General features: G+C 43.5%; 1 protein-coding gene across 3 annotated transcripts in view; it reads right to left on the bottom strand.

The window, feature by feature from the left end:
• Positions 1 to 17,821, bottom strand: part of TJP2 (tight junction protein 2) — a 119,203-nt gene that overhangs the window by 3,889 nt on the left and 97,493 nt on the right. For 2 of the 3 annotated variants that reach the window (XM_045840316.1, XM_045840314.1), the window contains 10 exons: positions 17,609 to 17,759; positions 13,733 to 13,841; positions 12,343 to 12,553; positions 11,464 to 11,651; positions 10,886 to 10,981; positions 10,102 to 10,181; positions 9,534 to 9,744; positions 3,658 to 3,758; positions 2,234 to 2,446; positions 921 to 1,031 (listed from right to left, as the gene is read on the bottom strand). In XM_045840316.1, the coding sequence (XP_045696272.1) occupies positions 921 to 1,031; positions 2,234 to 2,446; positions 3,658 to 3,758; positions 9,534 to 9,744; positions 10,102 to 10,181; positions 10,886 to 10,981; positions 11,464 to 11,651; positions 12,343 to 12,553; positions 13,733 to 13,841; positions 17,609 to 17,759 (1,471 nt within the window). The remainder of the gene's footprint in view (positions 1 to 920; positions 1,032 to 2,233; positions 2,447 to 3,657; positions 3,759 to 9,533; positions 9,745 to 10,101; positions 10,182 to 10,885; positions 10,982 to 11,463; positions 11,652 to 12,342; positions 12,554 to 13,732; positions 13,842 to 17,608; positions 17,760 to 17,821) is intronic. The other variant, XM_045840315.1, reaches the window with a different exon arrangement.

Raw genomic sequence — 17,821 nt, 5'->3', positions numbered from 1 at the left:
ATCAGACCTAATTTCACCCTGGAGGAGATTCAAATTTTGGAGAAGACCTCAGGACCAATCAGGCTTCTGGATCGAAGAGGGGGCTCCTGAGTTCACACCACACCAGGGTCCACGCCTTGGCATGGAGGTGAGGCCCATGTCCAGCCTCGAAGGAGACGGGAGTAGCGAGTGGGGAGGCATGTCATGCAAACAGCCACTTCTCCTTACACTCCAGTCCTAGGTCTGCTTGTAAATTTTCACTGATATATTTTAGGAGGTCATTAATTACTTCTGATAGCTCACACAATCAATTACTACTTTCTTCTCAACTGAACTATTGAGTTAAATAGACAAATTCCATTAGTTTATATGGAAAAGCATATAGTCATAGCTTTGATTCAGAGAAGAGATAAAGAATCATATGACACGCCTGTGTGTTCTTATATTGATTTTGTGCTGGATAATGATTTGCTTAAAAAATAAACTAAGCTTCCTCATAATAAGAGGCATTATAAACAATGGTGTGGTGGTTGTTTTCTTTAGCAAATCATCAGTAAGGATTTTTCTGGTGCATCTAAATCAGATTGTGGGCAGAAAACTCCAACTGGACAGAAAAAGAAAAACTGAGCCTGGGTTTGGTGATTTGGGGAATGCAGTATCAGTCAAACGTTTCTCTTCCTGTGTCAACTAATTTAAAAATACCAACAGTTTTAGAACTGTACATTCTCCTAAAACACCCTTTCCATCCTTCCTATCTTTTTTCCCTTCCCGAATTTTTTAGTTTACCCAACAGGACAAAAGGCAGGTTCTAATGGAGAAACAGTGAGTCAAAAACACAACTCGACACCATCTTCTCGTGTGTACTCTTCCCTGGGCGTGCAGAGAGCTCCAGGGGTGTCTGCTTCCTCTTCCTTCCCATCCTGGGCTTCCCAGCCACATACCTTGGGCGGCTCTGGTTTGAACGCCGGAGGTGGGCTACTGTCCCTAAGTTGATCTCTGCTAGTAGCCCTCCTCATCTGAGCTCGCGGCTCTGGGCTGGGTCTCCTTATGCTCTACAAGACATAAAGGTTTATTCACGACACGAACATCGCAGCAGAGAGAAAAGAGCACTCATCTGCTGTGCTGGAATTCCAAGGACTTGCGTAAGTTCAGAATTTGAGGCTCACGACTTGCATAGAAGTTCCTAACTTGCACAAGCTGAGACACTGATCCAATGCTTCTTTACTGAAAAGGCAGAAACCTGGCACACTACCATGAGCAAATGCTTAAGATCAATTTTTTAAAAACTAGATGCATCCCTTGTAGTAGTCTCTTCCTTTCAAGTAGAAAAGTCTAAAATCTCAAGTCTAAAACCTCTTTTCACTCAACGCTTTCAACATTTTTAAGCATTAGGTATCTATATCTACAGACATTAAGAAGTTAACATATTCCTTACAACTTGTCCAGTGCTATGTACTAATATTTTTATTGTCATGGTGGGTTTTATCCCCCACTCACCCCAGTTTTTCGTACTTCTGTTTTATAAAGAATAAAACCACTCCCTGAATTGTGCTAAGCTGCTAAAGGAAAAGTCCAGAGCAAGCATTACCCAAATATATGGATAATCTCATCTATTGTACAAGATCATTATCCCAATGTTCTCTGAGGTGCAACTAATAACTGCTCGGGTCCTAACTTAGGGCACGTTGATCTGATTTCTAGGATCACATAAGCTGCCTATTTACTGGCCAGTGCATGCATAGTACATGTGATCAGACATGTATTTGATCATGAACTCAATTCAAAAATTGAAATACAAGACAGAAGGAAACTGATGGGGAAACACTCAGGAGTTTTGGCAAGATCAGAAAGGTTAAAGGGAGGATGGAGGAGAAAAAGCAGGGATATCTAAGTATACAGAGAGAGAGGCCTAATCAAAGGTTACAAGTAAATACAATAATGTTGTATTTAAAAAAATAATGTTCCACCTGCAATTTGGATGGCCAGCCCATAAAGCTGTTCAGTTTATCCATCGTGCCCAAGGGCACTTAGTTCCTGCCCTGCTCTCCCACGGACCACTACCACTGTCGTGCAGGCATTGGCTTGGCATGAGAGCCTCTTTACTAGTCATCCGTTTCAACCCTCAGGAAGACCTTCTACAGCTCCCTGAATTAACGGTTGTCCAGCAGAATTCCAGTGGAACACCAGAACCTCCGCCTCCTGCCCGTGGCCTCATAGCCCGTGGCCTCACAGCCCGTGGCCTGCCTCGCCTCACCTCCTCATGCTGCACCGGCTCCGAGGAGCGGGTGATGGAAGACACCAGCAGCTCCTCGGCTGGCTCATCCAGCTCATTGTCAGTGTACGCGCCTCCTTCGCCGTCGGTGTCTTCAAAGTCACTGATGAGGCGGCTGTCGCAACTCAGATAGTCCGCGCCCATGGCGGTTAAGTAGGACATGCGGTCTTCAGGGTCATCATCCATCCCTTCCATCTAGAGGAATGTGTTTTGGACGGTCAGTGGGGTGTGACATGGCTCCTGGGATTGGGGACTCAAGAAAATTCCCAAGGGCACAGCCAAGTGACTGGAACCTCAATGTTTTCTACAAAGAGAAGTGAACCTTATTTTCCTGAAATCACTTGGCTTTATGTTCATGTGTGTGCAGGGACTCAAATGAGGAACCCTTCACCCTATCTGTCTTTGCCACCAGATACAGCTCCATCTGATATACAGCTACTGAGTTGCACGTGCTTCCTCAGACTGTTGTGCTCTGTCTTCCAGAATCTGGCTTCTCTTCAGCTTCTTCTGCTGGTACTTGTCTCCTAGTAATAAATGCACCCTGCCTTGTGCTGTGCCCCTCTTCACTCAGCCACAAGATTCTCAAATCCTTGACGCAGAAGCTCTGTCCTGTTCAACTTGTTGTCCCCTTGGAGGCTAGCACAGAGCCTCAGCAGGCCACAGGCACTCGGGAGATGCTAGACACCTTGACTAAACGTGTAGTTCCCAAAGAGCAAGACTTGGCCTCAACAATCTCATTGGCAGTTGACTCATTTCTACAACAAAACTGTCCCTCTAAGCTACCTCCGTTCGGCTAGACTACAGAAGACTATCGCCAAAGGCTCCCGGAACCACAGGAAATTATATACTCTCCACATCCTCCCTGCAGAAAGCTGTGGGTAAACTATGTCCACAGATGAGAAGCTAGGCAAATTTAGGAGTCTACACAAGTTTCCTAATGCCCCCTTGTCACCTACTCAAATGCCCAAGGCCCATTCTCTGCCAATCTTTAAGCAAATGATTCTACCTCCATTTGCCTTTTCTTCTTTCTATTAATTTTCAACCGTGTTCTCTGTGTTCCTCAACTTCATCTGTCACCTCTACTCTGAGTTTCCCCATCTTTAGTAAGCTGTGGAGGTCAGCTCGAGATCTTGTAAGCTCTGATTAGTGTGCTTGGAATACAATACTAGTTACTACGTTAAAAGTAAAAGGGAAGTGAATGTAGGGTTGCATGTATCACATTCTGCTTTTCTTCTAAAAGCCCCTTCACTTTATTACTTTTCCAGAGAATTTATAAAATTGCAAACTTGATCAGCACATGTTGGAATTCCTTCAAACGGGCATGGCTTCACTACATTCACTACCCTCTTGAGAAAAGATTCAAAACATGGACTCTCACCTCACAGCAGAGTATCTATGCCACATACCTTCCCTTCGGAGACCCAGACTGCTTCTCCTTGCTGATGCTGAATAGTGTCTTTCAAGCTGCCAAACCAGCTATCATTTGCTGCATTCAGGTTGATTGTAGCTATAGAAATGTAGGCAAATGGTTTGCATCAATTCCCAAAGCAACATTTACTGAAAAACTTATTTGACATAATTCATACTCATTTCTGTCACATGTGAATTAAAACTCTGGCAAATGCAAGAGAAAGTGCGAACACATTTGAATACTAAATCCCTGCAGTTGGGTTTACATTACAAATAAGTGTTGTTAACCTAAAAATGGGTGAATTTCATTTCAGAATGTGTACCTTTCATAAAAGCCACCTTTAAACATATGCTTTTAAAGAGTGTGTTTTTAGGAGCAAAGGAAACACACCTAAAACAGATATAAAAGCACCATATTTTAAAGACCATTACATATTATGAATAAGAAAACTATACACTAGTGTGCTGTTGGTTATCTCTAATAAAATACTGAATATTTAAAATACATATCATTTTGATAGGCTTAAATATTTCAGAATATACACACAAGTTAACTAAGCTCCGTAAGTACATGTTCACGTGATGTACATTTTCTATACAGAACAAAGTTTCTCTTGCGTAACAGCCCTTCCCATGGACTGACCAAGCACTGTGCAAACACTGTCCATGGGTCAGCTCGTTTCACGCTCACACCAATGTTGCGAGTAGGTGTCGCCATCACCCCCACATTACAGGAGAGAAACTGAGGCACAACAGTGAAAGCAGCCCCAGGCCTCACACCAAGTAAGTACAGAAGCCTAGACGCCAACTCTCAAGTTTGCTTTTATAGTTCATGCCTCAGCCATGGCACACCACGGCCCGTCCAGAACTGCGACTTCAGAGCACTGATATAAAACACCAGCCAAGTGAAAACACACACAAGGCACTCTTCAGTGCTGTGTATTTATGGGTCTAATGGGGATGAACCGACAAGCAAACTGGTCCTGGAGAACAAATGAAATTGGGTTGAAAATAATCACACCACAGGCAAATTAGGATTTTTTTTAAACAACATCATAGTTTTTTTCTCAGAGGATATGGCATTCTAAGGGCTTCCTGGTAAAAGGTGTCTGCTCCATCTCACCTGAAGTCTGCACAGTTCTCAGCAGAGAGCCAGAAAAGAACCACTGAGCAAATTTTGTGAGCCACTATGCTTCCAGTGTTCTGCCTAGTAACATATACCACTCTTTCATTTAAGGAGTTCTAACACTGACCTTGGAAAAATCCTGAGTGAGCTTACAATTTCTCTGGTTATTTATTATTTATAGCATTAGAATAAACTGATACATTGGACAACCCCCCCAAAATTAACCTTGACTCCTTAGACTTTGGCACCCTCATTACGGCCCTCTGCCAACACTGCTCTGCTCTTGGGTAGAATGTGATGCTACAGTACTCAGACAGGGAGGCGAGACTGCACACCCAGAGACAAAATGAGTGATTTGCAGTGAATGCACACAGAACATTAGGTTGTCTTTCTGAACTTTTAGTTGGAGTTGTATGAAATAAGTACAATCTGTATTTATCATGAGAAAAACCTACTTAAAATGGCTATTTATGAAATGCAGAAGATATGTTCATGCCCCCTGATAAGATGAAAAAAGGTCATAAGACCTCTTAATGAATTCACATTGAGTCAAGGGTATGAAAAAGAAAAAAGAAGAAAGAACATCACTGTAGCTAATTTCCTAAGTCCCGTATAAAGGGGACATCTAAGTTGGTAACAGTCATCTCATGCACTTGACCTCTTTTTAATGGGTGTGTGCAAACTATGATTTACCTTTCCTTTACTTGGAATCAATACCTGGGGTTTACTGTTGGCTTTCGCTCATCAGGTTTTTCAGATTCTTCTGACTCTGAGCAATATTAGTCAATTCTTGTTGCTCCCCACCTCTAGACTAGACCCATGTTCCTTTGGGTAAGCTGAGCACGTTTGCAAACTTCAAGTGAAATACTGCCAGGATCACCACTCAGCCTGCATCTGCCCTGGCTGGGAGTCCTGGGATTTTGGAAGCATCCATGCCCAGCCTCGGCACAGCAAGTCCCCTACTTCCTCCCCAACCAAGGGGGTTGGGAAGTGCCAAGGGCAACAGCAAACATGACGTGTGGGGCTGGGACAATGGGAGAAACTGAGGAAGACTGCTAACGGGTGTGGGGTTTCTCTTTGTGATGATGAAAATGTCCTGAAATGGACTGTGGTGATGGCTGTACAACTCTGAGTATAATGCAGCCCACTGAATTTTACATCTTTACATAAATTAAATCTCAGTTAAGCTAGTCAGGTGGCAGGGCTTCCCTCCAAACAGCCCCAGCCGAGGTGCCCAGCCAGACAGCACAGCGTCTCCATCTGCTTCCGTTCTCTACAATCCCCTGGGAAACCAGAAATTGCCTACGGCGACTTTTCAGCTGGTACAAGATCCACTTTGTCCCCCAAGCCTTTTCAATGACACAGCATTATACTTTTAATAACATGCAACATTGAAAGACAATAAAATGAGCATAAAGTAATATTACTAATAATGATTAGGAACATTTATTCAGTACTTCCAAACTCCTGGGGCTGAACTGTACAAATTTCACATTAATGAAACCTGTGAAAGCTGATAAAAGTGCTAAAATACCCAGTGGTGCTTTAAAAATCCCACAGTTTCACACCAAGGGCGGCCCTGCGTGGGTCTCTAAGTCCACAATTCCATTTCGGTGGTCTACAAACCAGGAGCTGAGTGCTTCAGGAATTCCAAGAAAACACAGAACCCAAACTTTATGTTTTAAAAAGTAACTTTTTTGACCTGTACAGGTAAATGTATCCTATAACAAAATTTTTTCAATGGGGAGGCGAAGGGTCCGTCTACCATTTTAACTTACGTTGACAAGACAACTTGCTTTTAGGCAAATCTCAGAATAAAGCTCCCCGTGTCATCTGCACTTCATTGAGGAGCACCTTGAGTTTGCAAGGACAGCTGCTTTAACACTGTCACAATTAAGTACTCATCTCTGGGACAGGTCTGCTTGCTACTCTACAACAAGGGGAGAGGATATTGAGCCTAGTGATGCTGCGGGCAACCTGACCCTTGAGTTTGAACCTTGATGATGGTGTGTTCATCAAAGCAGCTCTACTCTTTCTACTTATTAACTCATAAAAATGCAAATTTAGAATCATAAAAAGTCTCTCTGACTCTGGCCACAACACATACAATCAAGTCATAGCCTGGCCAGGCTGAGTGAAACAGAGGAAACAGACAGCGAGGAGCAGGACATCCACGCAGCTTTGAAGAGTCAAATCAGAAGTTTGGAACAAGACTGTACAAAGGCCGTTGGGTAGGCATGGGAGCTTGTTGGTAGCAGTTATCCGGGACTCTGTTCCATCAGTATTTAAGACTATGTACTTCCACGTAGAGGCTGGCAACATATACACTGTAAGAATGGATCACTTCAAAGTTCTACATGAAACTAGATATTCATGGTGTCTACGTTCACACTCCAGCTCTGACTTTAGCCACCATGAAACCTTCAATTTCTTGATTACCTTAGGCAAGAAATGGTTTGCGGTGCCAGAGGCAGTGCTGACTAAGTCACAAACAGCTATGCCCTGCCCACTGGCTAGGCCCAGGGCTGGCCTCTGGCACACAGAGCTGAGTCATGGACAGGCCTTGCCTTGAAGGATCTCATGATTTATCAGCAGGGCCGAATCAGGAGTTGTTGCAGCCGCCACACATGGGCTCCTCAGGACCCCTGACCAGACACAGCCAGCTACTGTGGCCTGTGCTCCAAAGGGCAAGCGATGCTGACTCAACAGCAAATGAAGGAAGTGCCCTGGGGCCCTGGCTCCTACTCCTGCCCTGCCCGCCCCTTCATCCAGCCTCCTGCAGCCTGGTTCTTCCACCATAGGCCATTACTTCCTGTCTGGTATTTCATATGATCACATGAACCCCAAATCCAGCTCTCTGAGAGAAAGCTCCTAGCTACTCCATGGACTTGAGTTTGACTGGAGGGGAGGGAGGGATGATGTAGGCATAGGCTGAACACTTCACAATCTCTTGGGCCCCAGTTAAATGCATGCATTATCTGTTAAATGGAGGAACTGCACTATGTGACCCTTCTAACATTATAAAAATAAGTCTGTGCTGTAACAAATAGAGAATACTGGACACACGTGCAGAGACACCACAGTTTCAGTGTGGGCTCAACCAGATACTAGAGGTGTGATCTTGTAGAAGTTACCTGTCTTCCTTATGGCCTGAAAAGACAGAGCCCAGGAAAGACTGAACCACTGTTAGCTACCACTATCCTAAAAGGAGTAATAATAATTATTATTATTGTTATATTATCAGTACTGCCCTGGCTGGCGTAGCTCAGTGGATTGAGCGCAGGCTGGGAACCAAAGTGTCCCAGGTTCGATTCCCAGCCAGGGTACATGCCTGGGTTGCAGGCCATGACCCCCAGCAACCGCAATTGACGTTTCTCTCTCTCTCTCTATCTCCCTCCCTTCCCTCTCTAAAAATAAATAAATAAAATCTTTTAAAAAAAAGTACTTTAAAAAAAAGTACTATTAGTGGTAGCAGTAGTAAAAATGACAGAGAAAGATTATATGTGAATATTTGACTAAATTACCTCTCAGTTACAGCATTCTGCCTCAGTGGTGAGTAGTGCAGCTCACTCCTTAACAAGAGCCAGCGACAGTAAAACAGGAGTCTATTGTGGACATTCACTCACCCCTTCCTGCCTCCCCAGTATCAGGCCCGCTAAATATGACATAGGTTGACAATGACTGGCACTCAGCTCAGAAAAGCTATCATTATCCTAAGGACACGACATCCACACAGCCTCCTCACGCGGCTCCCACAACCTTTCGGGACCAAAACGCTCTGTAACCCTCTTACACCCTTATTTACACCATACACACAGAACTAGTCATTTATATAGGCAGTGCATATAATCAGTTAGTAAATTCCACATTTTTACCTCATTTTACTTCCATGAGTAACATAGCAATGGTCTTCATTTCACGGATTTAAAAAATATTCCATTATTGAAAATTTAAACACACACAAAAGGAGAGAGAACAGCTTAGGGAACTCGCATGTATACATGCCAGTGTGGTCTGGCCTTTGCCCCACCCACTTTCCCCACTGAAGATTACGTAAGCAGGTCCCAGACAGCATGCGTGTCATCTGTAAATACACAGGGGTGGGTAAAGGTAGGTTTACAGTTGTGAGCACAGAGAACAGAGTCTATTTTTGTATTACTATACTCACAGCCGGCATGGCTTCTTTCCTACAAACAACTGTGAACCTACTTTTGCCCACCCCTGTACATGAGGTCATTCATACCTATTTTGTTTAGCAAACATTCCTAAAGACACGTACTCTTTTAGAAAACGTAATCAGAATAACATTATCATCCTAAAAGCAGGAGTAATATATCTTTAATGTCATCCAATATCCAGGATAAGTGTTCAAGTTTCCACTGCAGGGACATCTTTAAATAATGAAACCAAGTTCCTATCACTTTGTAAGTCAGTGCATGCATGGATGGTAGGGAGAGAACAATGACACCATCTATACAGAGAGGTAGGTGCTAGGTGGCAGGTCAGGCTCAATCACCAATTACTGCATGTTATGGATCTTTATGGCCATGTTCAAACTGTCAAAATTAAATATGCAAATGCCATAGTTTTAATACATGTGTTTTATAGGATTGGCTGCCTTTTGAGGAGTCGAGAGCAGTATCTAGATTACTGTCTCTATTACTATTCAGATCATTATTTCTTTCATTTTTAAATTCTCCAATTCTCACTTTGGAGCAAGGAGACTACATTTTAAACTTCACTTACCTGTAAAAAGATGTGCACATGTTTTTTTCAGCTTGTTGGCTTGATCATATAACTTTCGAGAACTTTTGTTGGATGTTGGATTCAACCTCTGTCTCATGGTTTTGACACCTTGTCTAGAGTCTGGGTTGAAAAAAATCACAATCGGGAACCACTGAGTATAATTCAACAGGTCCACGGCCTTGGGGGTCACATCCAGTAGTGCGTGCTTGTCCTGTGAGAAATGGGAAAAGGTCGCAGAGAGGGTGTGTCAAGTCGTACAGCATCGAAGAGTTTGTCTTAATAAGTAAGGGCGGCATCAGGTAAAACTTGTCCATTTAAATCAAAAAGCAGAAGGCGTTTCTCTTCACATTATGTCTACTAAATATTACCAATCTATTAGAATTCCCGAGAAAATGCATTAACAGGGAATTTGGTACAAAGCTGCAAATTCTCAAAAAAAAAAAAAAAAAAAAACCACACCACAACTGCAGATTACCCAGTAATGTTATAGACTCTCTTCTCAAAATGACTGCAGTGAACCACGACTCAGTTCCTTCTGACAATGTGGCCTTGGGCTCCACTTTCTCACCTGTTCGATAATTTGCCTCACGGTATTTAAACGCACCACCCCACTGGATTTCTCAGAGCCTGCATCTTTTGGTTCTGTTTCTGCAAAAGCAAAAAAGGAAATTTTTTATGAACTCGTGACTACCAAGTACTGCAACCCAACATCAGCAATGACAGGACATCCGACACGAGGCACCACCTGGTGGAGGCAACGGGGACAACCCACACAGGCTGCGGAGCCTTAATCTGCCATGATCATAAGGAAACACGCAGGCCCACCGGGGAGGCAAGTGGCCTGGACTGCTCACAACATCACGGTCACCAAATAATTTAGGAAAAAGGACACTAGAAAGACATAAAAATCAAATGTACTTCAGGATTCATGGTTGTACTCAGAATTTTAAGAAATAAGCCATGAAAGACAAAACTGGAAAACTGGGACAATGGAGAAAAACCTGAAAAACGGACGACATACTAAGTGTTATTGAACCAGAGTTAAATTTCTTGGCTGTGATAATGGTGGAGTGGTTGTGCAGGAGGAGAGAATGTCTTTATTCTTAGGAGATTCACAAGGACAAAAAGTGTTATAATGTCTACAACTTAAACTTTCAGAGGGTTCAGCAGAAATTTTAAGAAGTGTGTAAATGGTGTCGATGAGGGGAGGGGTATAGAGCAAAATGTTAACAACTTGTGATGGTGACTCCAGGGGGCGTGTATTGGGTATTCACTGTTTTTTTTTTTCCTGCATATTAGATCTTTTCCAAATGAAAATTTTGTGAGGAAAAAAATACCACTGACGGACTTACTAGCAGTTTGGAAGAGGTCGGGTAACTCATTTGACAGCTTTTCCATGGCTATATCTGCTATGGGGCCAAATAAGACCACAGGTCTCTTGAAACCAGCTGGAATAAAATAGGAAAGGTGATGAAAACACATATACTTCCTTAGCTGTTAAAATAAAAAGCAACAGTATTTTATGGGCTACTTGACACGTCTACATGAAAGCAATTGTATGTTCTCCCACCCTCAATTCAGCCCAGCTCTTCTCTGAAGAATACGCCTTCATTCCCCTATTATTAAAGATAAACTTCACTATAGGTAATATATAAAACCTTTTGAATGGCAGTATGAAAAAAAATAACTGAGAATAAATAAATAAATAAAAAATAACTCAGGTTGTGAAACATGCCACCATTCATGACTTTGCACATTTATAAGTCTATTTATAAGTCTTCTTCCGTGTTTGAATGTAAGTCCAACTCTAATCTTGCTTTGGTCTAAGTGATATAGGTGAGTTTGCACTTGATGGTTACAACCTGAAAATGAAGAAAGATGGGCTCAGAGTCCAATCAGATCATTTCCTAGCCCCACGTGGCTTCCTCACCTTCTCGCAGCAAAACCCTCTCATAAGCCGGGAACTTGGTGCTAACTGACACAACAGCCGTTAGGTCTTCCCGACTCTTCCTTAAGTTCTTCTTCATGCCGGACCTCTGGCCGCGCATTCTCCAGAAATCCGCCCTGTCCCCGGCATTGTCTCTCTGGGCATTCTGCACACTGGCCATTTGTTCAGCTCTGAGGGAAGAAACCACAGGAAGTCAATCTCTAAAGCCACAAAATGTGCAAATGTGCATGGCACTAACCAAGTCTACTCAGGGTTTCTTATGAACCTGGATTAGAGAAGACGCAGCTTGGCAATGGAGAGGTTTCAAGGGGTGGGATATGTGGGGATGCTCTCTTCCCAGTGTAGGCAGATAAAGGCTCGGTCCCCATAAAACCCACCAGAAGTTGCTCAGTAATAAACACACTAAAAGTGGCTCCTTCTGACAGGCTGGTATACAGCAAACAGACCTGAGACCCCTGCCAAAATACAAGTGTTGGCAAACCATCAAGTGTCTGTTGGGGTTGAGGACAAGGGACACTCACTGCAAAAGGGCAACATATCTCTAAGAGCTATGCTGGTACGCTACAGCCACTCGGTATCTGCCCACATGCCATGCGAAGCTGTGGACATTCCTCAGGACGTTGTTCAAAGCCAGCCGAGTGCAACAACCAGCTATGTGATGCAGAACACACGCACAGACTAAGCTGGCAGCTATCTCCAGTTCCAGGCCACACCTCGTAAACAAGGAGGAGACGATGGGAGAGGGCCTGAGGGCAAATAATGGAGCCCTGTGCAGCTTCCTTTTGGAGGAGGATGGGATTGTGGTTTATCTGAGGGGGGAACGTGAAAGAGGGGCGTGGGGGAGCCTGTGATCTCAGATACCTGCTTTTGTTGGGGATTAAGCCCTTCTCCAGTTCGTTTCCGATCCTCACAGCCAGCCAGTGGCCCAGCTTGCCATCATACAGAGTATCCACCACTCGGAAGACCTCCCCTCTGGTGAAGGCCAGGCTCTGTGGCGTTTCCTTCTCACACTCAAAGTGGCTTCTTATAAAAAACGAATCCCCTCTGCCACAAGCCAGTATGTCTCTGTATACTGCAAGACAAACACAACACTGTCTGCTGCATTCTGCTCAGCTGGAGGTCTTTTCTTAAAGAGTTATCAGCTTCTCCTACTTCTGATCACCCCCTTTCCCTCCTGTCCATTTGGCAAAGCCCGAATACAGACCCTCTGGGAACCATGGCTCAAACAGGAAGAAGCCTAAAACAGCTAACGTTTGAGCGGCTGTGATGGTTAAGGTTCTGTGTCAATTTGACCGGCTCACAGGATGCCCAGGTATTTGGTCAAACATTATTCTGGGTGTTTTGAAAGGAGATTCATGTTTAAATTGGTAAACTAAGTAAAGAAGATTGCACTCCCTGATGTGGGTGGGCCTCAGCCAATCAGTCGCAGGCCTAAATATAACAGATTAACCCTCCCCTGACTTGGAGAAAACTAACTCTTCCTGCCTTCGAACTGGGATATCAGTTTTTTTCTTCCTTTACACTCAAATGGAGGCATCATCAGCTCTTTCTGGGTCTCAAGCCTGCCAGTGTCTGGACTCCAAATACATTGTTGGCTCTCTTGGTTCTCAGGCCTTTGGACTTGGACTAAAACTAGATTATTCGCTCTCCTGAGTCTCCAGCTTGACATTCACTCTGCAGATCCTGGGATTTTCCAGCCTCCCTAATTGTTAGGCTAATTCCTTATAATCAGTCAATCGATCTTTCTCTCTACCGCACACATACATACACCCTACTGGTTTTGTTTCTCTAGAGAACCCTAATATAGTTGTCGATCAATCCTCTGAAGCAGACAGGGAAAACACTATCAACTCCCATTTTACAGGTGGAAACAATGAGACCTGGTAAGGGGAAGCAGCTTGTCAGACGGCTAAACGTTAATGAGGGAGCTGACCAGTAAGTGTGGCTGTTTGCATCTATCCTGTGAAAGGCTCAGTAATAACTCCAGGCTGTACTTATGGATGGATCACTGTCCAGAAAAGCAGTTATATTCCCAGTTGATACAACCAGTGGAATTATTTCAGTGGGTGCATAAAAAACATTTCTACAGAAAGTTAAATGATACCCAAATTGTCTCCAGAGATTAGGTATTAGAATCCATTTCAATTTTTAATACCCAAATTTACCTCTTCTGGTCCCAAGGCACCTCTGTCGTCCTCCCCACAGTCCCCCCTGCTCTTGCCTCATTAAAATAATGGACAAATCTGCTCACCATCAGGTCGGCTCTGAGCTAAAATGGTCACCATTTCGCCTTTGGGGATTTCTAACAGGTAGAGAACAGCGTCTTCTCGAACCAGCCCTCTGAAATCCTGTGTGTTCACCTGACAGGAAGAGCAAGTGGGAAAAACAAAAACAAAGTTTACAAAAAAGTGCCACCTGAGGTTTTTATTTGATTGCTTTCATCAGGGTCTTCCCAGGGCAAAACTCAGACGTAAAGGTGAAGGGATTAAGAAGTACAAGTAGGTAGTTACAGAATAACCATGGGGATGTAGAGTACAGTATAGGAAATGGAGCAGCCAAAAAACTTATACGCATGACCCATGGACATGAGCAATGGTGTGGGGATTGCCTGAGGGAGTAGGGGCGGGGGCAGGAGGGGACAAATCAGGACAACTGTAATAGCATAATCAATAAAATATAATAATAATAATAAAAGAAGTCCTTAGTGTCCCTACTCAAGCCCTTCCAGCACCCTGCTGCCAGCCTGGGCTGTGTGGGCACTACCACACCTTCTGGCCTCCCCACACTGCCAACCACCCCTTAGGAATATGCATTCCATCAAAGACCTGTCACTAGATCAGATGAGAACTTTTTGGGGTTCTGTTTGGTCTTCTTTGAGGCTCCCGTTGAGGTGGCCAAAGAGGTAATGTACAATCAGGAAACAGGCAACTAGAATGCAATAGGGAGTGGTGGGGTCTATGGCAAACAAGCATCCAGGCCCCCTGAAGGCATGAACACAGTTTTTAAATTAGTTCAAATAAAAACCTGAAAATAAAGGTTCTAATCAATTCCACCTTTCTCCTACAGCTTCTATCACCTAAAAAGGTATCTAATGAGTTTAAGAAATTGAAGAGCATTAGCCTTATATGGCAGACCAATAACCTGATATACAGGCTTATATATTTAAGCTTCTGACACACACTTATTTCTGGTAAAGAGCCCACAACATTTGTTCCCCACTGATTCAGCAGGGTACACTGTGAACAGTTTTTAGAAATTAGAAAGCAAGTACATTTGAAATATGGGGAATAAAAAGACATCTTGACATCTTTGTTTTGTACCTTAAAACCATTTTAAAAGAGCAAAACTACAAATAAGTAAAATGCAAAAACTCTTTTAAAGTCCCTAATGTTTTAATAATGTGTCATAGTAGTGAAAAGATACAGAATTCCCATGAAATATTTTCTTTGATCATTGAGGACTACAGAATTCTTGAATTAAATGATTATAAAAAAATTCATTAACTAATGTTAGAATTTATCATTTAGTTAATGTCAGACTTTATAATTAAGTGAACTACAACTTACTAGGTGCTTTTAAAATAAAGTGATTTGCTAAAACAATCTCATTAGCTTTCCCTCTGAAACAATATTTGGCACCTAGGACAACACCTTCCCTACCTTGCCATCCCCCAAACCAGGATCACTGCATTTTGTTATATGACCTTTCTTATGCCACTTGTAGATCTACATCTGTGTCTACATACGATGGGATGGCCACCTGTATGTTTTTATATGCATGTATATGCTTATATTTGTTTGTTTATTTAAATAAGACAGAGTCATAGGGCTGGGGAAAACCTTAAAGGTCCCTCTGTCCACTTCTGTGGTCATGTGAGACTGACCATCCAGCAAGCCAAAAAAATAGTCAAAATTTAAGCACACATGCTAGCTACATGGTAAATCCACATGGTTAATAAGCAAACTTAGAAGTCTTTTTTTCTCTTTTCCATCCCCTAAAAGTTTCTGAAAGAGAAATGACAACCACGTCAGACAAAATACAAGCAAAGAGACAGGCCAAGCACAAAAGCATGTCGTTTCCTGTTATTTAAAAGACACAGGTTCGGCCACACACAGCACACTCATGCTTTCATTCCACGCCAGGCTGTCACCTGACCAAAGGAAGAGCCGCACTTAAAAAACCTGTGATACAAGAAAGGGATTAGTACACATACATAGTTCACCACATGGATTCAGTTTGCCACGAGAGGTGGTTCTGAAACAAGGTTGAAAAAAACACAAAAACCACAGGGCGGCACTTCAATGCTTTGAAGGTTAGTTGTACAGTCCTCTCCAGCAACTATCCTCTTGTCATCTAGTTTACAGTCCACAGGATCCGCCCTGTCTGGTGTGAACCTGGAGGGGATTCTGTAGTGGCCTCTCTGCCGCAGCAGGCGAGCTCAATCTTTCTCACCCCTTTAGAGAACTGGGGGCTCCTTTTGTAGGCAACAGAAAAGTTATTCTCAGCCAAGAATGAGGAAGCCAGTTCCCACAGTTTCCTGCTTATTCCCAAATGAAAGCAGGAAACGAGGCCCTTTCTTAAATGTAAGCGCTGCATACCGTGACTGTCACCCATGGAAGCAACTCTCCCCACCTTTAACAACTTACAGAGAGGTCGACCTGTCATGTCCCTATATGAAGTCCCTATTTTTTTTCACAGAAATTTAGAAAATCTTCCCCCCAACCCTGAGTGTAAAAATATTTTATCCTTGATCCTTCAAGAGCAAAAGCTTCCAAACTTCTCCCTGCCTTCCTATGGCCCTGACACTAGCTAGGAAACACGCTTTTTCTTCTTTGGCATCATCTGCCCCAGAGTAAACTGGTACGAGCTGGCCTTTGGATGGGATTCTTATCAGGAGCACTTGGTGAGCAATGTTTCCTAGGATCATGTGGTACCACGAGGTTCACTCAGGTACACTTCGTCTTCTAGGATCTTGACTGGAGCCAAAGAGGGTCTAGAATGTCACTGGAAAGCTGCAGCAGGGCTCATGATCAAGGTCTGCCCTCCATGTGCTCCAGAAATGAAACCTGAGCTCCTGCAGTGGGGCCAAGAGCCACGAAGGAAGAGGGCTGCCTGTTCCATGCTCTGCTGCCTGCTTCCCCGGGAATGCTGCTCTTTACTCCCCTCTCCTCTGAGCCTAGATGCTCTTACCAGACCCCCCGCCCCCGCCAGTAAGTCCTAAGAAATGCAAGTTTACAGAAGCAGAAATTCCAGTGAAGTCAGTCCCCTAGCATTCTGTATTTGTATAATCAAGAGGTACCTGACATTCTTGATGTTCATGCCAAAGTCAGTGGGAAGTACATTACATGTATCTCATGAAATGTCAAACTGAGTTGGTTACCATTTTTCAAAACCAACAGACTATACAAAATACATATACGGTAAGTTTGAAAGTACCCATATTCGATTAACCAAGAAATCCTCCTCCTGGACAACTTTAGATGCAAATAACATATTCAATGGCAGCAACTTATTATTTTCCAATGGGTAAAAGAAGGAACGTTGACCTTGATATTCTGTGCCAGGAACTCTGCCAGGTGCCTGTGTTACCTATTTTAATTTTCCCAGGGTCCCTGCAAGGCAGGTATTCTTATCCCCATTGAATAGCTGCAGAAACCCATCTCAGAGCTTGAGTGAGGGTCACAGAACTGATGAGAGGCTGGGATGCGGTTCAAATCAGATGATCTGGTGCCAACACCTACCTCTGCTCAATGACAGCACACTGCCTTAATGAGCAACAAGCAGACAGGTGAGTCAATGAAAAACCAATCATGAGTGAGATCTTTTGATGAAGGCTCTTCTTTCTAGGCCTTTAGTTAGTCTCAGTTTTTTTGTTAATCAAGTGAATATAAATCTTTGTGAGGTTCTCGAACATTTTAAGTTCCCCCACAGGAGCGAGTTTTCCATTCTAGGACTGAGAGGACAGGACCCATTCCAAGGAAGCTGGGACCTCGATGCCGGGCACCCACATACCTGCAGTTGATTTATTTTCACAAGCGGGACCACTCTGCCCTCCCCTTCTGTAGGCCCCCCAGAAAAACCCACTCTTTTCCCGTAACTTCTAGAAACAAAACGGGGCTTTCCTTACCTTCAGAATTTGGTCCCCTTCTTGAAGGCCTTCTTGCTCTGCCGAGGTCCCCTCTTGGATGCCAGCCACGAATATCCCGACGTCGTTGCCACCAGCCAATCGCAAGCCCACGCTGTCTCCCTTCCTGAACTTGACCATTATGGTGTTGGGGCTGCAAAGATTTTAGTTTCAGAAAGGAAAAATGGAAGATTATTTTTGTCAGAGGGGACCAAC

Source organism: Phyllostomus hastatus, unplaced genomic scaffold (genome assembly GCF_019186645.2).
Source record: "Phyllostomus hastatus isolate PE091 unplaced genomic scaffold, TTU_PhHast_1.1 phas_contig_34, whole genome shotgun sequence".
Lineage (NCBI taxonomy): Eukaryota > Metazoa > Chordata > Mammalia > Chiroptera > Phyllostomidae > Phyllostomus > Phyllostomus hastatus.
The sequence above is the reverse complement of the archived record's forward strand: the minus strand, read 5'-3'. Positions and strand labels throughout refer to the sequence as shown.